General features: G+C 37.3%; 2 protein-coding genes across 8 annotated transcripts in view; one reads left to right on the top strand and one right to left on the bottom strand.

Annotated features, from left to right (window-relative positions):
* Positions 1 to 1,767, top strand: part of LOC110022304 — a 4,704-nt gene extending 2,937 nt beyond the window's left edge. The window contains exon 3 of the mRNA XM_020721176.1: positions 1,216 to 1,767. Within this exon, the coding sequence (XP_020576835.1) occupies positions 1,216 to 1,566 (351 nt within the window). The 3' untranslated portion in view covers positions 1,567 to 1,767. The remainder of the gene's footprint in view (positions 1 to 1,215) is intronic.
* A 5,239-nt stretch (positions 1,768 to 7,006) lies between these two features.
* LOC110022281 overlaps positions 7,007 to 24,704 on the bottom strand; it is a 45,607-nt gene continuing 27,909 nt past the window's right edge. For 6 of the 7 annotated variants that reach the window (XM_020721143.1, XM_020721140.1, XM_020721144.1 and 3 more), the window contains 5 exons: positions 23,333 to 23,515; positions 22,401 to 22,563; positions 18,932 to 19,245; positions 7,994 to 8,083; positions 7,007 to 7,280 (listed from right to left, as the gene is read on the bottom strand). In XM_020721143.1, the coding sequence (XP_020576802.1) occupies positions 7,216 to 7,280; positions 7,994 to 8,083; positions 18,932 to 19,245; positions 22,401 to 22,563; positions 23,333 to 23,515 (815 nt within the window). In that variant the 3' untranslated portion in view covers positions 7,007 to 7,215. The remainder of the gene's footprint in view (positions 7,281 to 7,993; positions 8,084 to 18,931; positions 19,246 to 22,400; positions 22,564 to 23,332; positions 23,516 to 24,704) is intronic. The other variant, XM_020721146.1, reaches the window with a different exon arrangement.

Here is a 24,704-nt window from a genome sequence, read left to right on the forward strand (position 1 = left end):
TTAACGAACGAGCCGAACACGAGCTGCTTAACGAGCCGAACACGAGCTGTTCACGAACAACAAGCCAAATTGACAGCCCTATATACATGCCACTCAATTCCTATGTATTTACATATCTAACACATAAACTTTGTTTTTTACATATATACCACTTTACCAATACATAAAAAAAGGTATATTTCACACTTTAAAATTGAAAATAATGGTATTTTTTATGTGTAAGATTTGAGTGACATAAATGTAAAAAGACTAAAGTTTAGGTGTTAGATATATAAATATATAGGAATGTATGTAAATGCCCCTAGATTTTATAGTCTTTGAATTTTTGGAGAAGAGCATGACATAAAGAGTTAATTGATTAATCATATTTTATTTTTATTTTAAAATTATTTAAATAATTAAAACATTATTATGATTGAGTTTGGATAAAGTATGTTTTAGACCCCTGTTTGACAAAGGGATCAAATGCAAGAAAAAAAGGGGCACCCAAAAATTCTTATTTACAAATCAACCCCCCTCTTTCATCCATTTTTCAAATTCTCTCTCACATACATTCCTATGTATTTACATATCTAACACATAAACTTTGTTTTTTACATATATACCACTTTACCAATACATAAAAAAAGGTATATTTCACACTTTAAAATTGAAAATAATGGTATTTTTTATGTGTAAGATTTGAGTGACATAAATGTAAAAAGACTAAAGTTTAGGTGTTAGATATATAAATATATAGGAATGTATGTAAATGCCCCTAGATTTTATAGTCTTTGAATTTTTGGAGAAGAGCATGACATAAAGAGTTAATTGATTAATCATATTTTATTTTTATTTTAAAATTATTTAAATAATTAAAACATTATTATGATTGAGTTTGGATAAAGTATGTTTTAGACCCCTGTTTGATAAAGGGCCCAAATGCAAGCAAATGCAAGAAAAAAAGGGGCACCCAAAACTTCTTATTTACAAATCAACCCCCCTCTTTCATCAATTTTTAAAATTCTCTCTCACATATCAAAATTCTGGGCGGCTAATTTGTAAATATCAATGTTTCGGAGGTGGCATGTATATAATTATCCAAAAATAAATTAGAAATTGAGAGTGATTAGAGAAAAATACCCACCACCAATCATAGATTAATTAATTAAAAACTATGATTAAGTTAATTAATAAGCCTCTCTTATTCTAATGCAAAATCTTGTTAACATGCAGGGCAGGAGCTGGGCCTGGTTGGGCCTATTTGGGAGCCTCTTATTTCTAGTTGGAGGCCTAATGAATGTACTAAAAGTGTTCAAAATGCATCAAATGGATATTGGCAGACTAGAGAGCCTTAGAGGGGGTGCCCATGAACGGCGCATGCGAGAGAGGGTGGGTTGGTTGTCCTTACTCTATGAGGGTGCCCTTGATTGGCTCATGGGAGAGAGGGTGGGTTGGTGGGCCTTATTCTTCGAGGGTATTGAACGGCCACGCAGGAGATACAATGCCAACTTTCTTCGCTCCGTTGACAATACAGATACGTACCAATGGTGTCGGGACGATGGTGAGGCGGACGCTTTACAATGACATGATTGTCAGTGGTGAAGGTGGAGCTTGGAGCTTTTGATTTAGCTTTGGAATATGATTTTTTTCTTTTTTTTTAGTTGCCTTTATTGTTTAATGCTATTATATAGACGTTTAGTTGGGGTTAAAGATATATGTTTAGTTATTATCATGACAAAGTGGTCGGTGAATGCTGTAGGGTTTGTTTGGAGATAATTTGTATATTAAGTCGTTTTATATGTTTTATTAATGTATTATTTTACATTATTAGTTTATAATAATGTAAAATAATACATTAATAGTACAATATATGAAGTGATCTTATATGAAGTCATTTTATATGTTTTATAAAGTATTATTTTACAATATGAAAAATAGTCAAGGCTAGCCTGAAATTATTTTACCTATTTTTTATTTTATTCAGTTTAATTCAAAAATATTTATTTGTTACTTTTATTTATTTTAATACAATGGCTTTTTTAAAAAAATAATATTTTGACATGTCAATTTAAATAAGCATCATCCCGACACAATATTTTTTAGAAAATAACAAAAAAACAATTCCTCAAATAGAGCTATGGTGATGTTAAAATTCTGGAGTGTTGAATGTGTAAATATGAAGGTTTAGGGGTTGGATATGTAAATATATAAGAATTGTGTGGAATGAATGTAAATGCCCCTAGATTATAATGGTTTAAGGAAAAATCAATCATGAGAAATGTATCCTGAATTTAAATGCATATTTCTACGGTTTCTCTTTCCCCTCCAATTTTAAGAACACAACTAATGACAAACCTTTATAAAAAATTATTGGGTGACAACTTAGTGGTGTAAACGAGCCGAACACGAGCGAGACTAGGCTCAGCTCATGTTCGGCTTGTTTGCTTAGCGAGCCGAACACGAGCCGTCAACGAACAAAGAGTCATTTTGATAACCCTAATCACGTAGCCATCAAATGTTAAGGATTGGGAAAAGATTTAAAACACCATTTGAATCTAATTTAATAATTTTTATTCTGTTTCTTAATTAATACTTTTAATTGATTATAAATCATTGTAGCCTTGTAGACATAATTTTTTAAAAAATATAACTCATATTGCTCATCAAAGATACATATATAATTTATTAGTAGTATTTCGAGCCAAAATAAGCCGAACACTAACGAACAAATATTTGTTTGTGTTGTTCGTGTTCGGCTCGTTAACATAGCGAAAGAGTCGAACACGAGTTGTTCGCAATCAATGAGTCGTTTTAATAACCCTACTAGCAAGCATACTTTTTTTTATAAACAATTAGTAGAGCTTTTGCTCCAATTTACACGACATTGTCTGTGATGCATACTCAGATTTTCTACCTCAATGTATTTTATCTTGCTAGGGTTGTATCTAAGGACAAATGGTGTTCCAAATGTATCCTGCTCCTAGACGACGACTATGCCCACAAATTCCTCCACACCTCCCTCTCTGAATCTGGCCAGCCACCCAAAAAATCCATTCCCCATCAAAATGGCTAGTCGTTGACCTTCCTCACACCTCTTTCCTTATCCCTAGTCATCGACCACCCTCCCTCGTCCCAAAATCCAGCCGCCAGAACCATACTTCTTTCCCCGATTCCTAGTCGTAGACCACCATCCCTCCCACACATGGTCATCTGATCCCTTCCTTGATTCTAGCAACCAACCACCCCCACCTTCCATGAGTTTCGACCACAAACTACCATCCTCTTCCCTATTTCGACCGCCAGCCACCACACAGTAGTCATTGTTGTCCACAAATTCTTCTACTGACCCTAGCCGAATGATGATTTTTGTTGTGTTTCCTATTTTCATTTGAAACTTGATTGTGACCCAATCTGTTATGAACAATAATACTTGCTTCATTATTGTGGTTTGAATTAAACCTGGTGTCAATTGGTATCAGACCTAGCATTACCCTAGTCATATCCTAAAATTTCTTAGCATTTGCTTTACCTCTTTCAAAAAATTTTTGCTTTCAATCCTCAATCACCCATTCCAATCCCAAAACCTAATAATGCCACCAAAGAGATACATGTCAGAACTTACACGAAAGAGATACAACGGGAAATTCATCAGCTTCTATAGAGACCCGCAGAGATTTATGATGGAATCCAAAGAGGAGATTACCCTCGATTGTTATCTAAAGAGTTGAACAGGACATGGAGATGAGGATCTGAATCTATTCTATAGGGAAGATGTTAGTGATGAGGAATACAAGCCCCAATTCTTTAGAATTCAGTATCAGAGAAGGGCAATAGAGGATACTACATATTGAGGACATAGGGATTTCAACATCAAAGTGGATCTATAAAAGTTCGATGGAGGTATGGATACAAACAACTTCAGTGACTGGTTGCAAACTATTGAGAGATTTTTTAGTATAAGTGTCAAAAAAAAAAAAAAAAGGGTAAAACTAACATCCATTAATTTGAAGAAGAGCGCCTCCTTGAGGTGGGAGAACTTGCAGATGCAGAGACAGAGAAAGAGAGAAGAATGAAAAGAATATCAAGTGGAAAATGATGAGGAAAGTGATGCAAAAGAAAAAACCTATCACCACATTACCGCCAGAATATGTTTCTGAGACTCCAACACCTGCAGTAGAGAAACCTATCAGTAGAGGAGTTAATTCACGGAACAATTTGACCAATTGCAGATGTTGTATTGTTACAATCATACTAGTCACTAGGAGTTAATTCCACCTTTGGTTTAAGATAGAGATTCCCTCATTCACCTTATTCATTTGCATGTCGTCTTCATCATGTAAATGACATTCATGTTTTTGGAAAAGCAAATCTCAATCATACTAATTACCTTGCAAGCTCTATGTACACATTTCAACAATCCTTCAATCTTACCACCAATCTTAAGAAATATGCAATAAGCTTCTCTGGATGAAAATATTGGATTTCAAATCAGCAATACTCTGGGTTTGTCTACGAAACACCTCCCCTATAATTACTTAGGCATCACTAATAATTATGCCAAGCTTAAAGCTTCATACTGCCCTAAACTAACTAAAAAGGTGATGCAAAGGTTAAGAAAAAAACTTCCCCCATCAATAACAATTTTCTTACAACATAATGGGGAGGAGAACAAAATGCACACTATTGCTTGGAATACTACTACCAAACCCAAGGACCGTTGAGAGCATGAGCTTCTGAATCCATAAATCATTAATCTTATGTAAAAATTTTAAGATCATTTGGAGGCACTATAACATCTATTCCTATCATTCCTCATAGCACCTTTATTATTATGGCTCTATCTAGTATAAAGCTAAATATTCCTTTATAATTTGGAAAGCTCTAGTGCAAGTTAAAAGTAGAATTAAAACAACTGAACCTTTCAGATTAATAAAACGAGCAAGTTACTCTGCTTTTTTTATCCTTGGCTTGATGGCATCTCCCATTTTGAGAAATATGGTAATTAAATTTTTTACTTGGTTTACTTACCCCACCAGTCATATTTGATTATAATGCATTCTACCCATTACAAGCTCCATTTTAGAGGACTGTGCTCTTCTTATTGAAGGCAGCCACATTAAGGATTCTCAATGCAACTAATCAAGGAGAGAGATTTTTTTTGTAATAATTTTATTTACACTTGTTTAAATATTGGAGCAGAGCATCATAAGTTATTGATAGAAAGAGGCAACTCATAAGGAAAGAGGGCACTCATAAGTAGTACCCCTTGTAAGTCGGCGGCTGTAGAGGACAGCAAAGGAGGGCCGTGCTGCAAAATTCAGCTGGAAGGGCGGGCAGCTAGGAGTAACTGCGAGAGATCATACAGTAAAAGGCCAGCAGTGGCAGCAGGGAAGGCCGGCGGTGGTTGGGATCTAGAGTAAGATCCCAACTCTGATACCATGTTGAAATATGGGAGTAGAGCAGCATATCTTATTGATAAAAAGAATGACATATAAACCCAACTACAATGGGCACTCATATGGAAAGAATTAAAAACATAATAAAGGAAAATAGGAAAAAAATAAAAAGAATAAACAGAAAAAGAAAAACAAATAACAAAAAAGAAAAGAAAATCTGCATATTAATAACAGCTATTGATAACCATTATTATTTTAATATTCTAATAACACTTATGTCTATGAAAACCACCCAGAAATTAATTGGAGCTATTTGATCTGATTTAAAGGTGGCCCTCTCAAATATGATGTAATAACTTGAAAATTTTTCACATTGGGCCTAAAAATTAAATAAACTCTTTTACTCATAGATTGCAGGTCAATCCCCAACGTGCTCTTTGTTTTGCTAACAGCAAAACCCACTCGCTTATTGCTTTATTGTCTTTTCTTTCTTTAGCATCTTAAGTTATTCATCCCTTATGGGATTTTTTTCTCACATTAGATGCAACTTAGCAAAGGTATTGGCTTATGCTGAAACATTGATAAATAATCTCTACAAAAATTCTTCTTACTTGCAGTCCATATTACTGTGCACTACATTTGGTTGGAAAGGAACCATAAAATATTTAACAAAACTAGTACCACTATTGAGGTTATTATTTTTAATAGAATCAAATTTGCCATTAAGCAAAAAATGAAAAATACAGGGTATATTTTCCCCTTTTATTTCATTATTATACTTTTAATTGTTGCTATCTAGTTTCCATGCTACTTCATCCATTTGAGATGATGAATGTTTGGGTTACCTGCTACTTCATTATCCCTTATACAGCAACCATTTATACTGAATATTGGGAATTCTGCCTCGCTATAATTTCTATAAGGACTTGAAGCTTATTGTGCCATGTGAGTTTCATTGCTATTGGGTGTTGTTATAATTCGGCTATATTTTCTAGAATCAGCTTCCCACTCTGGCTTGTAAAGGGTGGATTTTATGTTGGCTGTCACATTTTAGAGTTTACTCTTTCTTAGAGTTTATTCTTTCTCTTCCTCTGGATAATCTAATACAGTTGCTTCACATATGATTTTATATATCAAATTTTGAGTCAAAAGGTTGCCTTTACATGTTTTAGTTCATGCATGGATGCTCATTCAGGTTCATTTCATAAGATTTTTAGTTGGGCAACAAATACTACTATTCCTCAGCCGCTTGTAAAAACTTGAACTTTGGATTATTTTGCTTAATTTGAAATGGACTTTTGTTCTTATCTTAGATACTATGCTGGTTTTGGTTTTCCGGTTTTAAACAACTAAGGTGGCCTCCTTATTTTATAATTGTACAAAAAACAAGTGGAACTATACAATGTTTCTATATAATTTTGAAAGAACAACAATGAAAACTAAAATAAGAGACTCAACAAACTATCCTAAATCAATTGCTACAGTCCTGGGATCTCTTAATGTGGTGCATGGGCCACGTGGAATCTTTGAAGTGATAGCTTGTGGGATTAGAATCTACTTTAATAGAGACTTTTCATAATAGAATATATGAACTCAAAATCACAAGAATAATAATAATAAAATAGTCAATTTACACAGAAATACATATAGTGAAAGCAAGAAAGCCAAAAACTACAAGATAAATATACCTAGACAGGCAATTACTTATTCTCTCTTTATTTGTCTAATATTCAAATGTTCAATCACAAAATTGTTTAAATTAAAAAGATAGAATAGTTCAGAGAGGAAGGATGCACTAATCTGATTATAGCAGTAGAAGGTAATCCCTGCATGCTTACTATGATCTCTCTTCATCTGACTGAGAGGATGGGCCATTGTTGATCTCGGCAAAGTATTCCTCAACTGAATTATGGACAAACAACAAATATATAAAATATGAAAGAAAACTACATAAATTATTTTCGAGGCATTTACGTACATGCCGCATAATTCTTATATATTTACATATTTCACAACTAAACTTTCATATTTACATATATAGACTAATCAAATCTTTGGCATTACGTACAAAAAAGAAAAAAAAATCATTATTGCTAACTTTTTAAAAGTGAAATACACAATTTTACGCATAAGTTTTAACATCAAAGTATGTTAAATGTAAATATCAAATTGGGTGTTAGATAAGCAAATGCACAAGAGATTTGTGTTATGTATGTAAATTTCCAGTCATTTTTTGGGAAATAAAATGAGGAACTATGTTGATTTAACCCTCATTTTGGTATAAAAAAGAAGAAATGGGGAGAGAAATCAAATGCAAGGACAATAAGATATTCTCATGAATAAAAGTGAAGAAAATTGAAAGGAAGATTTACATGCATACCACTCAATTCCTATGTATTTACATATCTAACTCCTCAACTTTAATTTCAACATACAATACCACCTTATCTACAGATGAAAAGGTGTATCCAACTTTTCAAAAGTTAAAATGGTGGTATTATTTATGTGGTCTAAATGTAAAAAGTAAAATTTAAATGTTTGATATGTAAATACATAAAAATTGAGTGGTATGTATGTAAATGCCCCCAAAGTGAAAAAGCAATAGGCGGTAATACCAATATCATCCTGTTCAGGTGAGTCAAGCAGGATGTCCGAGTCTGAGGGCAGGAAGGGAGAGCCAGGGTAGTTCCCAAGAGCTCCAAGATCTGTGAAAATGGTTTATAAAAGAACAAAAAATACAATATGAAAAATACTATATCTATAATTAATATATATATATATATATATATAAGAATTAAGCAGAGAAAATTTCTTTTTTCAAGATTTTTCGTTTATTTTTTTATCTAAAATCTACAGACCTTGAGAACCATAGCATTTTCTTGTCAGGACAAAATAAACTGATGAATTACGGTACCAAATGGCCAAATCTAATGATTTAAGACGCACGGTAAGTTTTTCTAGCTCTTCAAAAAATGCTACATGGACAATCTATTGCAGATCATCAATATAATGCAATAGGTTGAACTCATGCAGCAAATTGTGGATATGCTTTCATGATTTGATTAACTTAACTATGATTAACCAATAAACCGTTGTCATCAGCCACAAAACCGGAAATATTAAAAGTTGATTGTTGACCGATAAAAATTAGTAACATCTATGTTAAAAATTAAGGAAACGAATTCAAATTTGATTTTTGCTAGTACTAGGGGGCTCACTAAAGTAACGTGCCATGACCTAACTCAACTATGGAGCGAAGTAGGGAATGCTTCGCTGCTATTTCGACGCCTTCAAGTTGTAAGGAAATAAATGCATTAATTATAATCATGTAGGTAGGTTTTGAAGGTGGTAATTATTATTGTGTAAGTAGTAATCATTATCTTTCATTATAATCATATATGTGTCTTCAAACCCCCTGACCTTTACCCCTCCTGCCATCAGCCAGGATACACCATGCTCTCATACCGGAATTAGTTGGAATGTGACGGAACAAAAACAAACTTTTATTAATAAAAAAAAATACTGTTACAACAAGAATCAAACAAAAAGGAAATACAACAATAAATGAATCTATGGTTAGAGACTGTAGGAAGAGATTTGAAGGCGGTAGTGACATCGACGGGGTGAGTGGTTATTGGGTAAGTAGGGATTGTGTTTGGCTGGTTGTAGGTAGGTGGAACGGCGAGGTCGTGGAGAAAGTAGGGGTGGCGGTAGAGTGGTGGAGGAATATGGGGGTGGTTGGCAGCTGGGAAGAGGTAGGAAAATGTGTCAAGAAGATGAAGCGAATTAGATTTGAAGTTTACAGCACTACCTCGGAACATGATACAGTCGAAGCACCACCTGTTGTCGAATACAGCCCTAGCAAGAGGGAATAGATTCCGCACAGGATATCAAAAGACAACTCCACTAGAACTGACTCCCCACAAGAGGACAACAATTTATAGGCTCCCGCTAGACAAAAGAAACTTCTACATAAAGGAAGATGGTTGGAAGGCAAGAAGAATCCAAAAAAACCCTTCCCAAACAAAAATAGGTGAGGCAGACTCCCGAAGCATCTCCCTGGATCGCGAGAGTTCACAATCCTGCCCAGCTTCCTTGGATCGCGAGAATTCGCGATTCGCCTCCAACTAAAGCGCGGAATCGCGACCCACCCAGCTTTCGCTCCCGCGAAGCATCACAAGGATTATGGCCCCGCAGGATTGAAGAGTCCCACTTTGGAACACAATCAAGCGCGCACTTGAGTGCCCTGCATCACCCTCGTCCTCGCCTAGAGGCTCATTGCGTTGTCTTCTTTATTTCCTACATTAAAAACCATTATTGTGATTCCTTTAAAGTTTCAACAATAATATTTTGCATTCTATTATTTTTCGAGATAACTCCGATATTATTTGGTATTAGAGCTAGTCTAACCCTAATCCTATCCTAGGGTTTCCTAGCATCCACTTTACCCCACCAAATTATTTTTTTTTCTATCCTCAAACCACACCTTCCAAACCCGAACCCTAATCATATTACCATAGAGATACATGTCGAAAACTACTCGGGACGAGATACAAAGGTTCAATAAAAGCTCGCGAAAATGATAGAACCCAGGGAGAGATTACCCTTGACTGTGATCTGGAGAGTTGAAGGGGTGATAGGGACGAAGATTTAAATTCGTTCCACATTGAAGACATCAACAAAGAAGAATACCAACCACGCCGCTTCAAAATTCAATATTAGAGGAGATTGAAAGAAGAGCCCAGATATGGCGAACAGAGGGACTTCGACATCAGAATGGACCAACCAAATAATTTATTGACTAGCTACAATCTATTGAGATGATCTTCAAATATAAAAATGTGTCAGAAGATAAGCGGGTAAAACTAGCAGATATCAAGTTGAAAAAGATGATCTCTTTGTACTGAGAGAACTTACAGAGACAAAAAGAAAGAAGTCGATGACAAGATTACTAAGTGGTAAAAGATAAAGAAAATAATGCAGAGGAAATACTTTCCACCTCATTACCAACAGAACATGTTCTGAGATTCACCCACTTGCAACAAGACCTTTCAGTAGAAGAAATCACAACTTAGTTTGACTAGTTACAGATGAAATACGAGCTGATCGAGCCAAAGGAGCACATTATAGCTCGGTACCTGGGGGGGGGGGGGGGGGTCTGAAGCCCACTAATAGCAATATGGTGCAGTTATAGCCATGCTAGATGCTGGGAGATTTTCAAACTCTAGCATTGAAATTGGAAAGGCAATAAAAACAGTGCAGACAACAATCTTCATTCACGCAACAACCTTTAATCAGGCAGTCACAAACAACTATTGTGACCGACATAGGCGCTTTGGGAGGAGTCACCAAGACAGGATTGGGAGATGACAAGCCAGTAGAGTGTAAAGAAGCTAGAGAAAGGTAGCTCTTCCAGTAAATACCAAACTAGGAGGAGTATCAGGAGCCACGACTACGAACACATAACCTCCAGCTGTCCCATAAATTGTGTTGTCACATTCACATATCAGGGTGTCGTTGAGGAGGTGGAGGACAAGAAGTCAAATGATAGTCTAGAAAAAGAACTGCTTCAGGGGGACGAGGGGGACAAGAAGTCAAATGATAGTCTAGAAAAAGAACTTCTGCTTCAGGGGGACGAGGAGGAATTGTTAGTCATACAGAGAGTTTTGGAGTCTGAGCCAAAGCTAGATCAATCATGGTTGAGACACGACATTTTTCGCGCCAAGTGCACGATAAAAGACAAAGTTTGCAGCTTAAGCATCGACAGTAGGAGTTGTGAAAATGTGGTATCCATGTTGATGGTGAAGTAATTGAGATTGGTCACGCAAAAATATCCCTAGTTCTATTTCCTTAACTAGTTGAAAAAGAAAAGTGAAATATGCGTGAATCAGCGGTGCTTGGTGAAATTTTTGATTGGGGATCAGCTACAGGAGCATGTATGGTGTGATGTGATTCCAATGGATGCACGTCATATTGTGTTGGGGAAGCCTTAGCAATTTGACCACAAGACTTAGTACAAAAACTACAAGAATACTTACTTATTTAAGAATGATTGAAAACACATCATATTGTTACCAGTTAAGGAGGGGCGTATGCAACACAGAGGAAGTGCTAGTCCCACGAGCAACCTTCATGGAATCAGTTCGGGATGCACTAGTGGCACTAGCATTAGTCTTAGAGGAAACTAAGGAGAGTGAGATACCAACACTATTACATCCACTACTATAGGACTTCCAGGATATGATGAGAAGGGATTACCACCACTAATCTAGCATTCAACGCGCTATAGAACTTATACCAAGATCAGTGTTGTTGAATTGGCCCGCCTACAGATTGAGACATGTGGAGTACGAGGAGTTGTAGCGATAGTTACAGGATCTCATCATGAGATGGTTGGTCAGAAAAAGTATCAGTCCATGCTGTCCCTGTCCTAATGGTACCCAAGAAGGACGAGACATGGCAGATTTGTATTGAAAGCGAGGCCATTAATAAGATTACCATCAAGTACCGGTTTCCAATACTTTACCCGAACAATCTCTTGGACTGCTTACACGAAGCTACTATCTTTTCAAGCTCAACCTACACAGTGGGTATCACTAGATCCGAATGAGGCCAATAGATGAGTGGAAGACCACATTCAAGCCACGAGATAGTTTATACGAGTGGACCGTTATGCCCTTCGACTTGACAAACACCCCCAGTACCTTTATGAGATTGATGAAACAGGTATTCCAGACACACACCGAGAAATTTGAGGTGGTCTACTTTGATAACATTCTGATAAACGTCGATCTGAAGAGAAAAAAAATTATAGCACTTGAGGGTGAAGTTTGAGGTATTGCGCGCGGAGAAGCTATATGCCCATTCTAAGAACTGCCTTCATGACAGCCCAGGTATGTTTTGTGGTTACATAGTATCCAGTGTAGGCATTCAAGTGGATCCTACAATGCTCGATATAATTTTTAGCTAACCAACACCGCAATCATTCACCGATCTGAGGTAATTTCTGGGGCTAGCCTCCTTTTGCTGACGATTCATCGGGAACTTCAACACTATCACCACCCCTCTGACGTAGCTTTTGAAAGGAAAGGAGAATAATAGAACAACTGCAGCTCAGACCAGCTTCGACACACTGAAGGAGAAGGTGACTTAGTCAATAATTGAAGCATTACATAATTTCAGCTAGTTGTTTGAGGTAGAGGGTGATGCAACCAACGTATGAATAGGAGTAGTGCTGAGCCAGGGAGAACCCCCATCGTCTTTTTCAGTGAAAAGTTGAATGACTCCAAAAGAAAATACTTAACATATAACAAAGAGCTTTATGCTACCATGAGGGCCTGAGACCACTGGAGCCACTACCTGCAGACAAGTGAGTTTACCTTGTTAACGGATCACGAGGCTATAAAATTCTTGAACAGCCAAAACAAGTTGAATGGTCGACACATGACTTGGGTTGAGTTTTTAGCATAGTTCCAATTCGTACTTAAGCACAAGGCACAGAGTCAGAATCGCGGAGTAAATACACTGAGCCATCATCACTTGTTAATCACGTCAATGCAGACACGAGTTGTGGGTTTTTGAGATAGTAAAGAACTTATGCAAGACATAAGAATAGTTCAAGAAGATTTGAGAGCAATGTCAGGAGAAGCCTACTAAGCAATACTACAATTCTAATGGTTACTTGTTCTACCAGAGTAAGTTGTGCATTCCTAAGTGCTCATTATGGGAGGTCATTATTCAGGAGAGCCGCAATGGAGGACTGATAGGACATTTTGGCAAGGACAAGTCTCTCGCACTCCTGAGAGAGAACTTCTTCTGGCCCTGATGGACAAGAGATGTGAAGCGACGGGTCAAGCAATGCAAGATTTGCCTTCTGAGAAGAAAGAGTATTAAGTAGTGGGATCTAATTCTAGCTCAAGCTGAGTTGGCATGCAATAGATCCGTAAGTCAGACTACAGAACACACTTCGTTCGAGATTATGTACAGCTGTAGACACCAAACTCTAATTCAGCTCAGTAGCTCATCCATAGATGGACGGTTAGATGGAGGTAGTAAACATGAGTCTAGGAAGCCTTCTGAAAAGCCTCATGGGAAAGAGCAAAGAGTATTAAGTAGTGAGATCTAATTCCAGCTCAAGCTAAGTTTGCATGCAATAGATCCGTGAGTCAGACTACAGAATGCACTCCATTTGAGATTATGTACAGGTGTAGCCTATTCACACCACTTGAGTTGATGCCACTCTTGCCGACCTCAGAGATCAGTGAGAATGTTGCAGATTCACGAGATTCAAAATCTCCATGAGGAGGTTGGAAATGGGATTACTAAGTAGAAACACAAATACCAAGCACAAACGAATAAGTCCAGGAAGAAGGTGACTTTTCAAGGATACCTAATGTGGATTCGGCTGAAGGAGAAATTTCCAGTGGAGGCATTCGAAAAAATCAAGCCCAGAGCAGATGTACCGTTCATAATACTTCGAAAGCTGAATAAAAACACGTACAATATCGATAAATGACGATTAGATGGAGGTAGTAAACATGAGTCTAGGAAGCCTTCTGAGAAGCTTCATGGGAAAGAGCATTAATTATTGGGATCTAATTCTAGCTCAAGCTGAGTTGACATGCAATAGATCCGTGAGTCAAACTACAGAACGCACTCCGTTCGAGATTATGTACAGATGTAGCCTATTCACACCACTTGAGTTGATGCCATTCTTGCCAGCCTCAGAGATCAGTGAGAATGTTGAAGATTCACGAGATTCAAAATCTCCATGAGGAGGTTGGAAATGGGATTACTAAGCAGAACACAAATACCAAGCACAGACGAATAAGTCCAGGAAGAAGGTGACGTTTCAAGGATACCTAATGTGGATTCGGCTGAAGGAGTAATTTCTAGTGGGGGCATTCAAAAAACTCAAGCCCAGAGCAGGTGTACCGTTCATAATACTTCGAAAACTGAATGAAAACGCGTACAATATCAACATGGCAGGGGAGTACAACGTTTCTACTACGTTCAATGTTGCGGACTTGACACCGTACTTCGAGGACCCAGAAGCTTCGACGAATGACGTTGAAGCTCCCCTAACCTCAGGAGATTGACGCGGAGCTTGGTGCCTTAACCGACCAGTTCATAAGGGAGCCAATCAAACCTCCTTTTTAAGTTGCCGCTTGCTCCTTCTCCTTTCCTTTCCATTGGTCGCCTGGTGGTGGCCCGCTCCCTCCCCTTTCCTATTTGGTTTACCGCCCAAGGGAGCCTAACGACTGCCCAAAGGGGAGGGGCCTCCCCTTCCTATTCTATCAGCTATTATATATTTATTTTTTGCTTGCTTAGGGTTCAATTTTGTCTGTTATGATCATGTATTCCAAGCCTCCGACATTTCCCCATGCTAAGGTTGTATTTGAGGCCAGGTGGTGCACCGGCTGTATACTGCTCAAATGTGATGACTACCACGACCCGTTGCCCCCACTCAATCCCTCCTCCCTGTTTTCCCGTGACTGCCTATTGTGTTAAGAAAACTACTACAAAAGAATCTGCTTTTTAATTTTGTCGCAGAATCACAAGATTCAAAAAAATCAGAACAAAAAAGTAAACACAGAAGCACAATTAAAGCAATCAGAAAACACACAAAAATTATACATGGAAAAACATGACATCGGGAAACATCACAGAACCACACCAGCACAAATTTCACTATGTAATTCATAAAATTTTACAAAAGCCTCACACAAGTTTCTTCTCCACACTCACGTGAAGAAACTTATAGGAATTGCACCAATAATATTCCTTTTTAGATATGACACAAAAATCACATCAAATCACTGAAATTCACCTCTTCAACACTCTACATCTTCATTGGGATACTTGTCAAAGAATACAGAACAAAGAAACAACAAAACTCAATAAAAAGGCTTGAAATAGGGATTAAAAACTGCAATCCCATTACTAACTGTTCTGAGCGCCTAGATGCCCAGACATGGCGCCTAAGCGCCGAGCTCTCGAGTAGCCGGTGCCCTAGCGCCAGAAGTGAGAACAAGATTTCCACCTGCTCAATGTGGGAACACCCAATAGGAGTTTGAGCACCCGTAGCTTGGCGCCAAGACACCGAGAGCACTATATATGACAAAGCCAGATTACCTACTGCTCATGGGTGCTCCAATCAGACTCCACACCTAACATGTTGTGTCACCGTGAACATCACCCGCAGCTCCCTACTTTGTCGTTGTTCGTTTCATCCCACACTTCCCCTTCTGTTAAGCCACCAGCTCCCTCCCCTGTTTCCTGCGCCCACTACTCTTGCCGCCAACCTTCTTGCTTGACCTCACTTGTCGCTAACCACGCCTGCATCAACCCCTTGTTGTTGCTCAGCCTGCCAACAGCCTACGTCGATGCCACAAACCCTTTCCCCTCCTTTTGCCAACCTGGATACACCATCCTTGTCCTTACCTAGGGGCTCGTTGTGTTGTGTTCTTGATTTCTTATTTTAAGAACCTTTATTATGACTCCTTTGAAGTTTCAACAACAACATTTTTGTGTTTTGTTTTATTGGTCAACTCCAAATCCATGGAATCTGAAGCAATTTTGGGTTGGGAATGTATTAGGCATGCTACTCTTCTCGGGCTTCTTCTCACTCGGAGTTGCTCTATCCTTATACTCACCTGTTTTCTTAACTCCCTAGGGCGTGCTATTGACGTCTCCAACTGGTGGTTGCCTACAAAGTGGTAGTTGCCAACTCTGTTTCTACTATCTCTCCCTGTGATAAATAAAACTGCAGCTGCATAATGTTATTGATAGCGAACTTTGAGCCCCCCAGATATCGGACTATGGAATATTCCTCTAGCTCAACCAACTAAAACTTCATCTGCAACTGATCAAACTACATTATGAAATCCTCCACTGATAGGTCTCTCTGTTTTAGATGGAGTCTCAAGAACATATCCTGAAAATAATGAGAAGGTATGTATTTCCTTTGTATCTCCTTCTTCATCTTCTCCTATCTAATAATCTTGTCACTACCTTCTCTCTTTCTCTGCCTCTGCAAATTTTTCCACCACAAGAAGACGCTCTTTCTCAATTTGATGGTTGCAAGGTTTACCCTCATCTTCAGCACTCCTATGTACTCGAAGATCCTCTCAACTAACTGTAGTTATTCGATAAATTCATCTGGATTCATACCTCCATAAAACTCTAGTAGATTCACTTTAATGCTAAAATCCCTATGTCATCCATATGTAGCCTCCTCTCTCAGCCTCCTCAAATACTGAATTCCAAAGTGTCAGGGCCGTCTTCCTCCTCAGTAAAGTCATCCTTATGGAAGGGATTCAGATCCTCGTCCATTTCTCCCATTCGACTTTCCATATCATGATTGAGGGTAAACTCCTCCTAGATTCCATCATCAATCTACGCAAGCCTTTGTTGAAGACGACAGAGCTCTCATTATATCTCTTCCCGAGTAGGCTAGGGCACGATCTCTTTGGTGGCATAGTTAAGGTTTAGGATTTGTGGGAGTGAAAAGGGTATTTGGTTGTATGAAAGAAGAAATTTTGGTGGAGACGGTTTGAGTATGATAGATGGTAGGAAACCCTAAGATATGACTATGGTTAGGCTAGCTCTAATACTAACTGATATTGAAGTTAACCCAATCCACAATAGAAGCACAAATATTATCATTGAAAACTTAAGAGGGGTTACAACACAGACTCTTAAAACAAGATTAAAACGACAACAAACACCAAGAGGACGTGAAGGTGGTGTGATGTAGCTAGACAGTGGTTAGGTTGGCTGGTTAGGGAGCGACAACCAACAGTAGAGGGATGGGGTTACAGCAAGGAGGTGGGCAGGAGCTGCAGCAACAAGGAGTCATGGTTATGGGAATTGCGACAACAAGTAGGTGAAGGGGCTGCTGGCTAGAGGGACGGCAGGTTGGGAGTAGGCTGTGGAAAGCCAGAAGCTAGATAGAGGGACAAACAACGGGAGGGAGGTTGGTGGCTAGAGCATAAGGGTACAAAACATATGCGACAACAAAGGAATGGGCAGAAGGTTGGCACTAGTGAGCAGAGAGGTGCAAGAGATATAGGCGGCAACAAGAAGAGGGACAAGGTATGGAGAGACACAGAGATAAGCACCACATTGAAGCAATGCAGCCGGAGCACCACCTATCCTCGGATACAACCCTAGAAGAGAAAATAGCCACCGTCAGCAAGTTGGACCAGAAATTTGAAAACAAAACAATGCCCTAGAACAAGTACAAATAGTATAAAAATAGATCAAGTAAAATAGAAGAGGCCCCACCCACTTTGGTGGCAACCCCAAACCCTAGGAGGACCGGCAAGCCCTCCTAACCCCAACTTGAACCGATTCAAATGGACAAACCCACATCAAAAACACTACTATTGAAAGCCTTGGAAACCAAAAGGGCAAACGGATCAAACTCTATTGGTCAAGGTATCATCATTAAGTAAAATCAAAATCATAATATTACCTATGTTGATAAAACAATTCTAGCCGTTAACCATTGGGTAAAGGTTAATAAACAAAAAGAAAAATGAAAGATCCCCAGTCACTAATATTTCTTTGGTATGAAAATTGCTATATCTAGTAAAGATATATTTGTCTCAACAAAAATACACTCTGGACCTGAATAGATACTATCAATAAATTAGGATAAAAGGTGATACAACTCAAGTTGACTCAAAATAGTGCCTATGAATGAATGGTAAATTCGGCTAGCTTCTCACATTAAACCTGACATCAGATTTACAACTATTGTAGTCAATTGATAGTTGAAGAACCCAATAGAGGAACATCTAGGTGTTGCATGCGTGATACTAAGATTATAAAAAAAAACACCATGAAAAGGTCTATTCTTCAAGGAACTAAGGTAGCTTGCATGCTTTTTATACGATAATGAGCAATTGGAAGCATAGCGATCAAAGCTCCAAATAGTCATGGATGTAATGACTGTTGAGCAATAAATGACTAATGCATCTTTCCCATACCTCTAATATATGTAAGGATTTCAATAGAATGATAGAAATCTATCCTAGTTATTCTCACCAAGGATAATGTAAACACAAAACCAGCATCAATTTTTTTGGCAAAGAAGTTTTTTATTAATTTTTCTTTATTATTATTATTTTTTATAATCAAAGTGCCTGCCAGTGATGGACTTAATCATGTCGATACATCTACATATCTATGATGCCTAAAGATATGAATCAACTTAGAGTAGATAGTTCAAATATTTGTATTGCATAATTCCTCAAACAACACAGCATTTTATAAGCACCTCAAAAAGAGAAGGCTACGAACCAAAAGAGTAAGAACAAACAAATTCAAATAATTGAAACCAAAATATTATGAATTTATGCAATTTAAACTAAATTTGGAAGGAGAAGAAAAAAATGATTCGGCTCAGAATTCATTATCAGTTTAGCTTAGCAGTTATGCATACTCAGAGCAAACCTTCAAAATTGATTTCATCCGAGACCAAGAGAGATCACTATTCATCATAAATATAGAGAAATAGAAAAGTAAGAAATGCCTTTAAATATTACCTTCCAAATTCGTTAAATCAGCAGTAAGATCTGAGAGACTGAAGTTCCATAGTTGACCCAAGGATCTGATAGAGTCCCTCGAGGACCCAACCCCACCATCTGGTAATCCTCCAGCTGTTGCGACATCAGCCGTGAAGGCTGCATCCAGAGATGCTGTATCCAAGCCCATGCCTGACATTTCAGATGGCGTGAAAGGGAAGTGGTTGCTCGATGCTGCTGAAGCAGGGCTAACAGCCATATCTGGGACATTCGACACTACATTGCCTAGAGCTGCAGCTGGAGCAGCATCGTTTATGCTTCTGCTTATGAGAATACTTCAATAATATCAGAAGAATGGCTCACAAAGAAGGCATGCAAAGTAAAAGGCTGTAATATATGAACATTAAAAAACAGTTAGGGCTGTCAAAAAAAGCTCGTTGTTCGCGAACCACTCGTGTTTGGTTTGTTAAAATAGCTCATGTTTGGCTCGTTCATCAAGTAAACGAGCCGAACACGAACAAATTTTTTAAGCTCGAATTGTATAAGAGCCGACATGAATAACTTTTTGTTTGCTCGTGTTCAACTCGTTTTAGCTCAAAAAAAAAAAATCACATATTTATTTATATAATAATAATATATACATATTATTTATATAATATTATATATATATTTATGTTCAAATCATAACAACACATGTGGTAATGAGGTTCTACACTTGCTTTTGCATAAATCTGATCCAGTTTTGAATCCAACGCACTACATCTATTTTTTCAAATTAATTTTAACGAGTCAATTTCGAGCACGAAAAAGAATATTTAAATCAAGCCGAACACGAACACACGGTTCATGAGCCATTTTCAAACACGAGCAATTTCGAACAAGCTGAACAAGAGCCTAGCTTGTGCTCGCTCAATCTCGGCTTATTTACAACCCTAGAAACAGTACGTAATATGCAAGAATAACATATAGGGGTGTCAAATCGGGTTCACAGGTCGGGTTTGAGTCTGACCCGAAATAGATGTAACCTAAAACTACATGACCCGATATAGGCCACAATATGAAATGGGACAGAAAGACTAACCCGAAATCGATCGGCCTTCAATACGACTGATCCGAACCCGACCCATGTAACCCATTTAATACATGTATCATAATTATTTGGGTCAAATTTGGGACAATTTTGAGTTTACATGTTAGATTTGGGTTAATTTTGAGTTATGAGGTCAATTTCGGGTTGTGAATCAACCCAAAACTAACCTCATAAAAATTAAATTTGTTAGGATTTTGGACCTGACAGAAAAATTGATCCGTTCAACTTGAACTTGAATTTTAATTAATTGAGATGGCGTGTTTCTTGACTTACTAAACGCTTCAATATTATTTTAAAAACTAAAAAGATGTCTGGGAAGTAGAGGAAAAGTATTTTGGTCTCCATTTTCAAGAATAAAGGGGATGCACAAGAGTGTCCAAATAAGAGTGGAATTAAGTCGGCGTGTCATACTTTAATATTATGGGAGAGGTAATTGAACATAAGTTAAAACATATTACAAAGATTTCTCATAATCAGTTTGGATTTATGTCGGGCAGGTCTACTATGGAAGCTTATACATTTATTGAGAGGTTTGATGGAGAAGTACAAAGGGAATAAAGAGGATCTACATATGACTTTTATTGATTTAGAAAAGCTTATGATAGCGTTCCAGAGATATCCTTTGGAGAGTTCTAGAGAAGATAGGTGTTGATTTTACTTATATTCAAGTCATTAAAGATATGTATACTAGAGTTGTTACTTGTGTTCGAAGCAAAAAGAAGATTGGCCAAATATTTTCCTCTTTCAATTGGATTACATAATAAATCGGCTTTAAGCCCACGTATTGTTGCTTTAGTTATGGATGCTCTTACGGGACATTTACAGAAGGATGTACCTTGATGTGCACTTTTCGCTGATGATATCCTTCTTGTGGATAAGACTAGAGAAAGAGCTCATTAAAAACTTGAATTATGGAGGACTACATTGGAGTCTAAAGGCCTTCGTTTGAGTAGAACTAAAACTTAATACATTGAATGTAATTTTAGTAGTAGCTCTAGTGTCAAAGTTGTAACTATGAATGATCAAATTATTAAAAGATGTGAACGCTTTAGACATCTCGGGTCTATTGTTCAAAGTGATGCTGATATAGATGGGGATGTTATTAGTAGAATTAAAGTTGGTTGGTTGAAGTCAAGGAATGCTTTAGGCCTATTGTGTGATAGTAAAGTACCGCTTAGACTGAAAGGAAAATTTTATAAGATGGTGGTGAGACCTACAATGCTCTATGGCACAGAATGTTGGCCTTTGAAAGAGAAGCATAAAATTAAGTTAGGTTTTGCCGAAATGAGAATGCTTAGGAGGATGAGCGGCTTGACACTTAGAGACAAAAATGCAAAATGAATATATCCATGATAGGGTTAATGTAGCTCCTGTGGCGGACAAAATTAGAGAGCCGTCTTAGATAGGTTTAGTCACATTAAACGTTGACCATCTGAATTTGATTTTAGGTGCAATTCAAAAGAATTTGATTTTACCAAGGAAATTAGAACAAAAAATGTACATGTCTCAATATGATTCTCTGCTTAGATCCAATCAAAATCCGAAGAAAAACTGAAGAATGCATAACATTAATCTCTATATCCACTCTTCATTTTATCTGTCATTCTTGAAAACCAAATGAAAAAAAGAAAGAAAAAACTTTTGGATGCAATTTATCCTCAATCAAACTAGTAGATTGAAACCAACCTCAATTCAATCCCTTGACAGTTTCTATTTCTATTTACTCTTCATCTCTTCTCTTTCAGTTCCTTCAAATCAAGCAGAGCATTAATAAACACACTATTAAAAAAAATTACAGAAACTAACTCTTCATTGGGCACAGATATTTTGCATGTGGTCGTTTGAGTTTCTACTTAAAAAAAGCAAGCAGATAGTTCTCTAATCATTGAAGATCAATAAGATAGCTACAACAAAGCAGATACCTTATTCCTTCCCAAAAAGAACCAACAAAGAAGGGATATAACCAGACCAGTGTTCTTGATGTGGCTGAAAAATATTTTCCACAATATAGATGAATAAGGGAAGGAAGATTTACATTTGTACATATCTAACAACTAAACTTCTATTTGTACATATGTCACATAATGTATGCATGAAAAAGTGTACTTTAATTTTTATGAATTTACCATAAAGTACAATTTTTATGTATTTACATATCTAATGCCTTGATGCCAAAAAAAATACATATGAAAAAATGTATTTCACTTTTACAAAGATGATGGTGGTAATAATTTGATGTGTTGTTAAGAATTTGAGTGGTATGCGTGTAAATATGAATGTTTATGTATTGGATCTATAGATAAAGAAGACTTGTTTCTATATATGTAGATGCCCAAATTAAAAACGGCATAATTACACTTTTTATGCCAAAACAAAAATAGGATGAAGAAAATAACTTACTCATTCACAGAATTCATTCGAATGGGCTGAAAGCTGCTTGGCGCGGGGATTCCATTGACTAAATGACAGCTAGATAGTCCACAACCTACAGGATCAAGGTGTGGTTGACCAGTTGACATTTGAGGCTGCGGGATCAAAGGATACCTCATAGGGAGATTGTTGACTGCACTGCGAATAGGTATACTTTGAATAAGAATCATAATATGCAATGAGGCAAGATTAGTTGCAGTTGAACATGAATATTAAGGTACATAAGATAATTTTTACGGAAATTAAAAAAAAAAAGATAATTTCTATGGAGAATAAAATTGTTTGCTTGTCTCAAAAATTGCCAGAAATTTGTGGGAGTTTTTGCTTTGACTACGCTCGGAACGAGACTAAATGAGGTAAACAACAAGCCAGAACCAATTTGGATGAAAGTCCAATTGTGTTGAACCTCGATCAAATCAAGCTAGCTCAACAACATGCTAAGTTACTTGAAAGAATAACAAAGCATGATTTTGAATATGTAAGAAACAAAAATATATTTGCCAAGCCAAGCAATTTTTGCTTTCTTATGTTCGCAGAGCCCATAGCTACTCAAAGAGACTACTGGTAGAATAATGAAGCATTTCACAAATGGTCAACATCATGCTAGTAAATGAACTTAAAAAAACTTACCAGCAACCGCAGAATCAAAAACATAAGAAGAGTAGTGAGAAAAAAATCAAAGTGGGGCGAATATTCAAGTTTAAAACTTCCTTCTCTTTGAGTATTTTAAAACTATGAGAAATATAATTATTATATTAAAAATATATTTAATAGTAATTTGTTATCAAGTATTTAAATTTAGAGTAAAAATTTTAGTGCATTATATAATATTAAGAGTTCAGTAAAAATCCAGGGATGGAGAGTGCCTCCCCCAGCCACCCCTTAGCTCCAACACTGCTTACCGGGCATATGATGAATTCCATTTTGTAAAGGTGCAATAGGAACCTTAGCTGGAACAGGATAATTCATTAGATGGTACTGATGCTCTAATAACTGATTGAACATGATAATCTGTTTTTTCAGCTTCAGCCTGGTATAGTAAGCCCTGAAAAATTCTGAGTTCTCTTCTTCAAGCTTCTGCCATACTGAGATAAAAAAGGGAAAATGAAATTAGAAAAAATTCCAAAATTCCAAGATGTTAAACATCAATTTTGTTTTCAATTTCTGTATCTCATTTATCCGTATCTTGTCTAAGAATAATAAAACATACCTTCTCTAAGAATAAAAAAAAATAATTTTGCAAGAAAACATTTAATGTGTATTGATAATATGAAAAAAATGACAATGAAATGAGGATTTAATATAACAACCAATGGAGAAAAAAAATGAGGAAAAAGAAAAAAAAAAGTAAGAGTGCAAGATCTTAAGTGGATTAAGCTGCTAATTCTTGTAGCATACATATTTTTGTTTGTCAATTTGAGCAGAAGGGGAGGGATTGGCGGTTGTATGGAATATTGGAAAAAATAACTTAGGAGACGGTTTGAGGGTTGAAGGAGAGGGGCGGCAGGATAGGTGGCAGAGAAGGAAGGGAAGAGGTGTTGGGTGCTGGTGGAATGACTTGGACAGGCGGAACAGCTATTTGTAAGGGCCACTGGACTTATTGTTGCGGCTGGAGAAGGGAACGGCAGGAGCTACTGCAGGAACAGATGGCAAGGGCAATTTGGCAGTTGGATTGGGATGGATAGCAAACCTGAGGAAGGGAAAGGGGGCGGCTGATCAATAGGAAGGGTAAGAGGTGGTCAACGGCTACGGTAGAGAATGGAGAAAGGGTATGAAAAAAGAAAGGGGAGGATACAACACCACCTCGAAGCAAAATACAGTCGAAGCACCACCCTTCATCGAATACAACCCTAGCAAGGGAGAAGGAGACTCCAAGGAGAACTCTGAAATCAGAAAACAAAAAAATCTAACCCTAGTTCTAAAAAACAACACTTAAAATACTCCAATAGAGAAATAACAGAAAAAGAAAGGCTCCAATAGGAAAATAACAGAAAAGAAAGACTCCAATAGGGAAATAATAGAAAAAGAAAGTGTGACAAGTGTCATCATTTTTAATTGACACCCCATCCAGATGGGGCCTTGACCGATGCTGTCAGTTTATCTGCCAGCCGGTTTAGTTGGTTGGTTTCTCAGCCCCGCGTCAAGCTCCCGGGGTTGAGGGAGCTTCGACCTCATTTGTCAAAGCTTCTGATTTTTCGTCCGCAATCCTAGCAGCACTTGGATCCCATCGAAAATTGTATCGCCCTCCAAGACACCTGATGGTCTCCCCCCACT

Source organism: Phalaenopsis equestris, unplaced genomic scaffold, assembly GCF_001263595.1.
Source record: "Phalaenopsis equestris unplaced genomic scaffold, ASM126359v1 Scaffold000180, whole genome shotgun sequence".
NCBI lineage: Eukaryota > Viridiplantae > Streptophyta > Magnoliopsida > Asparagales > Orchidaceae > Phalaenopsis > Phalaenopsis equestris.